This window comes from Melopsittacus undulatus, chromosome 9 (assembly GCF_012275295.1).
Source record: "Melopsittacus undulatus isolate bMelUnd1 chromosome 9, bMelUnd1.mat.Z, whole genome shotgun sequence".
NCBI classification, from domain to species: domain Eukaryota; kingdom Metazoa; phylum Chordata; class Aves; order Psittaciformes; family Psittaculidae; genus Melopsittacus; species Melopsittacus undulatus.
In genome coordinates, this window is record NC_047535.1 from 24600700 (window position 1) to 24611659 (window position 10960).

At 38.4% G+C, this 10960-nt stretch overlaps 1 protein-coding gene across 5 annotated transcripts in view; it reads left to right on the plus strand.

The window, feature by feature from the left end:
* Positions 1–10960, plus strand: part of RAF1 (Raf-1 proto-oncogene, serine/threonine kinase) — a 43188-nt gene that overhangs the window by 29970 nt on the left and 2258 nt on the right. For all 5 annotated transcript variants that reach the window (XM_034066484.1, XM_034066485.1, XM_034066486.1 and 2 more), the window contains 6 exons: positions 3492–3576; positions 4510–4686; positions 5664–5710; positions 7215–7333; positions 9078–9209; positions 10766–10900. In XM_034066484.1, coding sequence (XP_033922375.1) covers positions 3492–3576; positions 4510–4686; positions 5664–5710; positions 7215–7333; positions 9078–9209; positions 10766–10900 — 695 coding nt within the window. The remainder of the gene's footprint in view (positions 1–3491; positions 3577–4509; positions 4687–5663; positions 5711–7214; positions 7334–9077; positions 9210–10765; positions 10901–10960) is intronic.

Here is a 10960-nt window from a genome sequence, read left to right on the forward strand (position 1 = left end):
TCTCTGTGGAGATTTTTCTTTCCATTGTCAGGATTGAATTGGCAGAATTACCTGGGAAATTTCACAGCCTGATTGGACTTATATTTACCTGTTTTTCAATACCTCTGTGGTTTAGTTAGCATAATATATTCAAGGTGGCAGGGAAAGGAAATAAGCATAAATTGCTTTTGCTTTGGAGTCTTTCTAAGGAGAAAATGGTTGATGTGAGAGTTTATGATATAAAGTTAGCTGGAATACTTTGAAAAGAGGCACACTGGGAACTACAGATCCAGTTTCTAAATTCAGGGCTTGTGATGTAAAAAGAAACACACACAAATCCCTCCAGGCCCTAATTTAAATAGCATTACTGTCATAAAATAAGCTGGAAATTTACCTTCCACCCTCTGTTTTTAAAGAATAAATACTTGCATGTCTTGATGCTGACAGTATCTTGGGTTTAATAGAAGGACTATCCTTATGCTACAAGTAATATTCATGAATAGTTAAACTGATTTTCATTATATAAGTGAAATGGAACACAAAACAAGAGGAAAAATAGGTTAAATAAGAGTTTACCCAGGACACAAGGTAAGAAATGAGAATTTCTCATTAATATTTATTGTAATAAAACATTTGCAATTCTTCATATATGGAGAGCTTTGGTGTGTTAAACAGGAAATGTGTGGAGGTACATAGGTAGAAAGAGCTCTCAGTTGTGTGCACAGGATGGCTGTCTCCTAACTCAGTATCGATAACATTTGATATTTGTTGTAACTTCTTATATTCTCCTAATTTCTCAGGGAAGTAAAAATTAAATTACTGTTTTTGGTTTGGTTTTTGGTTTTTTTTAACTCATTTTTTGTGTGGCCTTAAGAAACTTACAGGGTTCTATTTCTTACAAGTCTTTTCTGTTTAGAATTGAAGAAACAGGGTGTTCACTGTGCTTACTGGTGAAACTGCAGAGGTTTTTTGCAGTAACCTAATAGTGTAAATGCAGCAATAAAAATGATGAAGCTAAATAAAATTAACTGAAGTGGGCAGATTACAGCAAAATTCAGTAGAAGAGCCAGGGGAAGTTAGAGGTGTTGGGTTTCCTGAAACACCCAGCTTTGAAGAGCTGTTTGCAGTGAACTGTTGGGAGGCTGTGTACAACTGTATGCAAACTGTGTTAGGTTTCCAATAGGTTTCCTGATTTAGTCTTCCACACTAAAACTGAAGTGTCAAGGGCAGTCTTGCTCTGAGGAGTGCGTGTCTCAATATGGAATAACTTCCATATTTTTCCAGCTTGTTCTGATGGTTAAGTACTAATTCTCATATTTGCACCACTTCTGTTACAGACCCCATTTGGATCCTGTAGTGTCCTGTAGCATGCTTCTAAATTTAAAAGGCGGAAAGAGAACCAAGGCAGTTTAAATGGGTTGGAAGACTACCTATCATAAACACATTTCCCCTTTGACCCTGGTAATCAGCTCTAGGGTTTTGGTGGTTGGGGGTGGGGTGGTGAAAGCTGATTTATCTTCAGATTGCTGCTAAGCAAAACAAGTGCTATTGTGTATTTGTTTCTGTAGAGGAAACTGCTTGGGCAATTCTATCAAGCTTAAAGAAAGTGTGGCACCTCATTCAGTGAGAGGTTAAACTAACTATATAAAAACTATATATAAACTAACTAGAAGGTTAAAAACATCTCTTTGTCTGTGGAACAAGGATCATAATGGAGAATAAACTGAAAAATCATCTGAAAACATTTGGCCTGTAATCAGTGGGTGCTGAATCCTTGCCTTGTCTGGGCACAGATCTTAGCAGTGCACTTCAAGTGTTGGTAGACCATCTATTGGTCTTGCATTGTACATCAATAGGAGTCACAGTAGGAACTGGCTGTTTCAAAGCCTCTGATGTTGGTGCTCTACCAGTTATATTCTCTAAGCAGAGAGACCTGTAAGTTATCAAACATTATGCATACCACAAATATGAGATGGTTCTCTTTATGAGGCTGAAATAGGAAGTTTATCACATTTACTGAAGTGAAAGGAAGGAGATAGAAATGTGCAATAACATGTTCAGTAGTTGTGCATCATTTGTGACTTCAAGTTATACAGCAAATTAAGCAGCTGGTAACTACAATGGAAGATACTTCAGTATTTAGTAGTTAAGTATTCCTAATGTTTTCTGTTGATCATTATATTCTAGAGACATGCTAACATTTTTCACATGTATCTTTGAAAAGAGGCCATATTGAGAAGAAGAAAACTGGTGACTGTGGTGAAGTCTATCACTCTAGTGATTTTTTTAAATGTAGGTGATGATTCAGTAATGCCAAGAGGCAGCACCCTTTAAACTGTGGGATAAGTCTGTATTGGAGTATAGAATCTCTCCAATCTTTTTACTGCATGTGGACTAAGATTGAAGTTTCAGTTTGTCTGAACTGCTTATATCTTCTTGTGACTGTGTTAAGGCAAGTTTATCTTGAATTCTAAAATGCTGTCCATCCACAGCTAAATGTGATGCTTGCTTCTTTCCCAGAGGAATTAGTGGGTTTTGCTGGTGGTGCTTATACTTTTGTTAGTTGCCTTGACTATTGCGCCTTTTTTGAATCTCTTTACTTCTACTGTTTTCTGGATGTACACTGTAAAGGTTTTTATAATTTCATTCTCTAGAAACAGCCTCTAAACAGATAGCACTGGGTCATCATCTTTTCCCTTTGTTTTACCGTTTAAGAGACTGAAATTTAAAGCAAGCACTTACAATGAAAGCAATTCAAATATAGTTTTTAAGTAAAACTTTCTAATCTGTCAGCTTAAAGAACAGTAAAGAGGTTCTGCTTTCTGGAGTCCCCAGCTTTGCTGTTGAAATACTAAGATCAGTGATTTTTCTGCTATTCCTTGATAGAAGGTTTGCCCCTCCATTGCTGGAATTTAGCAGTATTTAAATCTAGCAAGGTTGGGGTATATGCATTATATATAGTTTATAAGCTTTAATATACAGAATTATAGGACACTTAGGGTTAGAAAGGACCTTAAGATCATATAGTTCCAACTCCTCTGTCGTAAGAATACAAAGGTGTATATATATGTGCACTAAAGCTGGATAGAAAATGGAAAGTGATGAAACTTTGAATACTGTTTGGAAGCCGAGATGCTCTGATGTGACTGTGTTTGAAATAAGATGCTGAGAATGCAGCTACACTAGAACACCTGCCTTTTCAACAGCTATTTCAGATGTTAGTAGCTTTATATCCTGCAGAAAGCATTTGTGTAATGCTAGCCACAGTTTGAAACTAGAAGGGAAGCATGTGAACAATTAGTGACTTTTTCCATTAGACTGAAGTTCAAGTAAATGAATTGCTTGATATGATGGAAGTTTATATGTCTGCAGGAAAACTCTTGACCTGTTACAAGTTACTAGAGTTGTACTGTGCACAAATGGGGAGTGTTAAGATACTGTATAGTAATGTTACTTTGGGAGAGCAAAAAAAAAGCTGCATTTTTAGTAATTTCTTCGGTAACTATTTTCAGGGGATGTAGCAGTGAAGATACTAAAGGTTGTAGATCCAACCCCAGAACAGTTCCAGGCTTTCAGAAATGAAGTGGCTGTGTTAAGGTGAGTTGCTAGTTTCACTGCTAACTTCTGTTATTCTAAGGCACTCACTTGACTATTACCCCTCCTTTAAGCTGTCTTGCTCAATATTCTATGTTTGAGAGACACAAAAAGCAGATCTGCAGAGAAGAGTAAATGAGACAGTTTAGTGATACTTGGTGTGAGACAGCAGTCTTAATTCAGAGTATTTCAGTAGTTCTTCACTATTCCTGAAGGTTGTATTTTCAGATAAATAATAATAACACCCATAATTGTTCAGGCCCTATTTGGAAAGCAGGAAAAGATGAGGATGAATACATTCTGCCAGAATTCTCATCACTGGACAGAATACTTGAACTTTGTACCTTTCACAATTGCAGCATAACTTCTTACTTCGATGTATACTCTGATCTACAGAACTTTTTTCTGCTTGCAAATACCGCTTTCGTAGTGTCCAGTTAACTAGCTGTAATGTTAATCCTGGAACAGAACCCCTTAGAGTACGTAAGAACTATCTGTTAGTTCCTTCACAGTTTATAGTGACCCTTCACTTTCCTGTTGGGATTCAATCTTCTATCGAAATCTGTCACTTTTTCCCAGCTTTCAGGGTAATTTCTAGTATTCCAGTAACTTTTCTAATACCACTTGCAAGCATGAATGTCGGTTACTAATTTCTAAACCCTTGAATTTTCATGACAAGTTCTTCTTGAGGGTTGATTTTAAAAACTTCCTTGCAACTAAAAGGAGTTTTAGTATCCTAAATAAAAAACAGAAAATCAGCTTATTTTTTTATATCTTAAAACAAAACTTGACACACACATTCACCTGGCAAAAATGTTGCTGGAAACTCATGTTTGTACTCAAAACTGAAACATGTTGCTTGAGCCAGGAATTTTTAAATGCATTTGAAACCTTTTTTCGTAAAGGTACTAATTTGTCTTTTCTATTTTCTTTTAGGAAGACTCGGCATGTTAATATTTTGCTGTTCATGGGCTACATGACTAAAGATAATCTGGCCATTGTAACACAGTGGTGTGAAGGAAGCAGCCTGTATAAACACCTGCATGTTCAAGAGACCAAGTTCCAAATGTTCCAGCTCATTGATATTGCTCGGCAGACAGCACAGGGAATGGAGTGAGTAGGATCAACAGCAATGCTGGCTATTTTTGTTCTTGGAATGGTGTTTCCCTTCTTACTCCCAAATCCTAATATGTGGTGTTGCCCTGCTAAGATAGTAATGGGTCAGAGTGGTACACCTAGTAGAGAGCTTGTGCAGCCTTAATTTCAGCACTGTTGTATGAATTCCTACTTTGATTTAGTATTTTTCCCCCCATTGGATTTGTCTTAGCTGATGTTAGACCACTAGGCACTTAACAGTTAGCTTTTCTGTATTTTATCTTCTTTTGTAGCTTGAGGTCTTACTGTCATGCAACTAGATGAGATCCTATTCTAAACATAGAATTAACCTTTCTTTTCTCTCCTTGTGTTACTTCCTATAACATCACAGTGTTTGGCAAATACTAATTTATACTCATGGGACTTCTGTGAGATGAGGGGATGCCTGTTCCTGTTCGACATCTACGGACACAAACACATGGATACATTTTGGAAGCCTTCCCCATACTCTTGGAATATGTTGCAGTGTTCAGAGCAGAGAAGATGCCGACAGTTGCTGATGCTGTCAGTGCTCATGCATTTTGCAGCTCAGGACCCCTGTTTCCAGTCAGACACCTACAAAACTAGGGACATATGTTGTGACTGCAGATTAAAGTAGTTTGTAAAAAGTAAACCTGAGATAGCATCCAGATTTCACACACATGAGGACAGCACCCAGTTCTAGGGCATTACACAGCTACATGACAGTGATGCCACCCTTCTTGCTTTCTGAGGTTTATTTACTACATTGCTTCTGCTTTCTGTAATGCATAAAGCAGTAGTCATCAGCTAGTACTTGCTAACTTTCTCTTTTCCCAAAGCAGACACATCCTTTAGCTAAATCAAGAGTGTATGAAATGGTTGAGTGTGTAATAAGTTGTCGTAATGTCTGTCAACTGAAAGGCAAAGTTTATGGGAACAGCCTTCGTAATGTACTTCTGGTTTTTCTTTCACAGCTATTTACATGCAAAGAATATCATCCACAGAGACATGAAGTCGAATAGTATCCTTTTCTACCTTAATTGTATTTCTTATAATGTGGGTGATTTGTTGTTAATATGGGGCTTTGAGGGGGTGGGTATTGAAATAGCTGTTTTGGATGTATGTAACTACTAATGAGTAATTCAATGGCTTTAACTTGCCAGAAGAGAGACTGAGATGAGCTCTTAGGCAGAAGCTCTTCCCTGTGAGGGTGCTGAGGTGCTGGCACAGGGTGCCCAGAGAAGCTGTGGCTGCCCCATCCCTGGCAGTGTTCAAGGCCAGATTGGACACAAGGGCTTGGAGCAAGCTGCTCCAGTGGAAGGTGTCCCTGCTGTGGCAGGGGTTGGAGCTGGATGAGCTTTAGGGTCCTTACCCACACAAATCAGTCTGGGATTCTATGAATTCATATTGATGAGTAAGAAGTTACTTTCTAGCAAGGGCTTAAAGCACCTTCACATGTCTGACAGAAATGAAGCCGAAACTCTTTAAACTCAAGAAAAGGCAAACTATTACCACTATTTCTTGAAAAAGCATACTTTCAATAATGCCTATGGAGTAAAAATATTGTAAACTGATGTCTTTTCCCTTTCAAAATGCCAGCTTTGGAAATTACCAAGAACATCCCTGGAGCTAACAGCATAAAATACAACTTCCTTTCATAAAATGCAAACAGAATGTTTTGCAAATGTTAGTATGAAAGAATATGCCAAGTGATTCCATAATGTAAGGAGATTCCCATTTTCACTTCATTTAGAGAAATCATTTTGGGATATGGGAGGTCAGGAGTTTGTGAGTCCTGATAATGAAGACCATTTTTGTGTAGTATATTAACTCTTTTCTTGACAAAGGACTGAGAAGGAGGAGTCAGTCATGTTTATATTCTGAATCCTCTTTCTGAATACAAAACATTCTTAAATGAAGTTGTAAAATGGAATCTCCTTGGAATAACCCCAACAAAGAAAGCGCTGTCAGTCTTAACAGACCATCTATTCAGTGGATAGATTTCAGATAGTATAGATGGGGGTATTTCCAATTGAAACAGTTAAATCATGGCAAAATCTCAGGACATCAGGCAGATTGTGTAAAGAGATTTTACACACAGGCTTTGTGTAAAGAGATTTTATATTTGATTCCAGTTGGTTTTATTTAGTTTCTTGTTTGAGCTGTGGTGACTTTTTTGCTGTTCCTCTGTGTGTCTCTTGACACCTTTCAGTACCTGCAGTCACTGGTGTTAACTAACACAGTAGGTTTCTATCCTAACTCACCATAAAGATGGAAGTACAAACTATGCTGAAACATCTGGTCTTATTTAGTCTTAAATGTTAACTCTGTAATATGGATGCCAGAAAATGGCTTTTTTTTTTTCTGTTTAAAATACAGCTTGTAGCAGGTTGAAATAAATAACCAGCAGTTTTTGTGGGTACTTGGCTTGCATTTGTAAAACCTGGGCAGGTACTTCATAATCATCGGAAAATTCAGAGGTGTTTGCTCAGGTCTCCTGCGGGATTTCTTTAACAAGTGTTTAGATATATTTCTTCACGAAGGTCTCACAGTGAAAATAGGAGACTTTGGTCTGGCAACTGTAAAATCCAGGTGGAGTGGATCTCAACAGGTGGAGCAGCCCACTGGGTCAATCTTGTGGATGGTGAGTGAAACATTTCATTCATGTTAAATAGTTGCTTTCCTTCTGGTAAGGTATGCTTTGGCAAATGAGCACTTATTTTAAACCTATAAATCTAAATGAATCGACATATACTGGTAGTGCTGTGTAGGCTTTTATTCCAGTTGTTGAGCAAGTTAAAATTGAAGAACCAAGTGTTGGGGTGCTTAATTGTCCAAAGTAAACATCATTCACCTAAGGGTTCTCTTTCATTGTAAGTATTCAGGGCAGAGACCATGCTGTTAGTGGAACTGCAAGGAGCTGTTTGGAGGAAGAGGGGAGCCTTTTTCCTGCCATAATCCTGCCTTTCCCCAAATGGTCTTGTCTCACAGGAGAAAAGGCTTTCATCTGTGTAACGGTGGCTTTGTGGGATCCTTTCTCTACCTTCTTCATTGTGGCCTTTTCTTCCCCTCCTCCCTGCATGGGACTTGGCAACACACTTGCTGATCGTGCATTTGTCAGCTTCAGCAGGGGACTGGGGAAGTGCTACTTCAAGTATGGGAATGAGCACAGTCATCTTTGGTGATGATATTTCATATACATCAAGCTGCTGCTGTTAGGCCCAGGACTGTCCCTCACCCTGCACCAGACATTTGAGTAGGTTTGGGGGCAGCTCAGAACCACAGGAGGTAAATGTCCACTTAGGTACAGAATTCTCAAGTTCTAGTGGAAAGTTTATGGAGTTTCTTTTGGAAGTGGCACTGCGAAGTCCGTGTCTGGGAGGACATTCACAACAATTGCCCTTATCATAGAATCATAGAGTGGTTAGGGTTGCAGGAAACTTTAAAGTATGTTTAACCTTGTGGAACAGTGCCTGTCACCAGGTTAAAAAGCATCATTAAAATTATGCAAGAATGTCTTAGGATTTAAAACTGACTTCCCTGTAGGTGTGCCTGTACACATGAAACAGATCTTCTGGAAAAAAACCCTGCAGTGTTGCTATTTACAGGCTTGGGATTTTATTTTAATCATTTATAGACCATTTGTCTTTGCTGAGTCATCATTAAGTAGCAGGAGAGGTTGACTCTCTTTCCTCAATCTCTTACTGGGTTGAGTTGTGGAACTGTTGAATTTTAACTAGTACTTCGCTCAGCAATGCTGAAGGACTTCATGGGGAAAAAAGTCTTAGTCCCCAGGGAAGGCATTTTGATGGTTTAGATCTTGTTTTATTCAGTCATTCAGCATCGTTTCTTTAAAGTTCTTTAACTTTACCATTTTGCTTTGTTTTGCAAAGATGCATTTCTTTCCTGATCCTCAATATGTGCTATTTTATATTTTGCTTTCATATTCATGTAAATGTTTCAGGATCAGTTTTACAAGGGAATGAATCTGTATTAGAATTTTGTATTTTTCCTCTTTAACATTGATACCTGTTTAAGAGCTGATGGTGAGAGACTCAGACTCCCTTGTATACAAGATATAGCAAAAGTCAATAAATACTGCACATTGGAATTATAATAGCTTTTCTAATGGTAAAATACTCACTGAATTAAAGCATTGCTTTGTGTACTCTCAAGTGCACTGCTGTTTTTTTAAAGAAGATATAGAGTAGCACTGCCTGAACTTCTCTAGAGCCTTAGGTAAAACATCAGAGGTTCTGAGCTATCCCCTGTTCGTTCACTTGTTTTTGGTTGAGCTCACTCTTGGCTTTCCAAATATTTTCCCCTTCACTTATCCTTTCCATTCCTAAGTTCTCTTAATACTGATTTCTGATTTCCTCCTTCCGCAGGCACCAGAAGTGATACGGATGCAGGACAGTAACCCGTTTAGTTTTCAGTCAGATGTCTACTCCTATGGAATAGTATTATATGAACTAATGACAGGAGAGTTGCCATACTCCCACATAAACAACCGAGACCAGGTGAGAAAGCTTCTTTGGGTGCTGTGTTTTATTTCTGGAAGGGTACATTTTGTTGTCCTCAAGAAATGTAAGATAAAGGCAAATACAAAACAAGAACTGAAGTGGTGTTGACAACATGATTTGTTTCAGCAATAAATCTGTGTGGGAGAATGTTTAAATATTGACAGTAACAGCTACTGAAAGGAAAAAAGATTTTTTTTATGACATTTTAAGTGGCCTGTTGAATTTATTCACAGTTAAAGCTTCTGCTGTGTTAATAAAGATGTGAAGTTTCCCTTTTGATGTTAAATACGCTGTTATTTTATCAAGACTGGGTTCTGTGCTTTTTACTAAGCAAAGAATCAATAGTGGCTGTTGTCATCCCTGTTAGTATTGAATGGTTTGGTCATTGCTAAGTTCTGTTCTTACAAATCAACTAACCAAAAATTACAAAGAAGCACATGAAGGACAGAGACCTCATCTGTTCTCTTTACACAAATGCTTTCTCTAGCTCAGCAAGTGTAGAGCTTACACGTTCTGCAGGGCATGAACTTCAGACAATGGGATCTTTTTGAACTGTTTTGCTTATCCTCAGTTGTGGTTTGTGAAGAGGTCTGTTCTGTTAAGGAAGTTTTTTCTTAGTTTTAAGATTGGGATATCGGGATGTGTTTTAATTCATAATATTAAAACTATGTGCAAGCTTAAGTAATCATGACTGCAGCAAAAGATGGGACTCTTGACCCTCAGGTACGTTTTCTGTGGAGGAATACGATGTTTCCTGGAGATCAATGCTGAGACCTTGTTTTAGCAACATTTTATTGGCTTTTTTTTTTTTTCCTGAGACAACAGCAGTTGAAAAAGACCCAATAGCATGGTTAGTTCTGTTTACCTCTCCCCAGTGAAGCCCTCAGCAGTCAAAATTCCCCCAACAGCCAAACCTACCACCATTATACCAGGTAATAGTCTTATCAGTACTATAGAGTCAACTCATAAGGTTACTGGAAGTCTGATGAAAATCCTAAACAATGACCATATTAACTTAAACTAGAACAGAAAATGTATTTTCCAACACTAGTAAGATCTTTTATGGTTTGTCTTGAAACCAGACAACCGCCTTTTTTTGCTGTATGTTACAGTGATCTGACTTGCTAGCTGTACACCTCCTTTTGCAACATGTTGCATAGAGATACCTTAAGCTCTACTGAGGGATTGTGCTGTTGTGCCAAATTGGCTGACTGCTCCTGCCCGCTCAGGCTGAGGGTCACCTGTCACTGTAGCTTCAGTTGAAGGACACTGCTATGTTCTGTCCATGTCATGTAGCATCCCCTATTCTGTGCTGAATGCAATAGTTCCTTCCTTTGTTTAGCATTACAGAGCAGTGTTGCTCTGATTTAATCATGTCCTCCATTACACAAACCCAGGACCATTGTTCCAGTTAGCTAACGGGGACAAGCTGACAAGGCTCTGCTGGTGTGTGTGCCTTTGGCACTTGTGTTTAATGCTTTGGGACACTAACTCTATCCAGTGAAACAACTCCTACAGCTTTGGTTTTCTGCCACTTGCTGCTTCTCTTTCAGATTATTTTCATGGTTGGCCGAGGGTATGCTTCTCCAGACCTCAGTAAATTGTACAAGAACTGCCCCAAAGCAATGAAGAGGCTTGTAGCAGATTGCTTGAAGAAAGTTAGGGAAGAACGACCTCTGTTTCCACAAGTAAGTGATTTTCTGCATCTGAGTTTCAGAGTATTTTGTGAATAGCCATTAGCACATAAA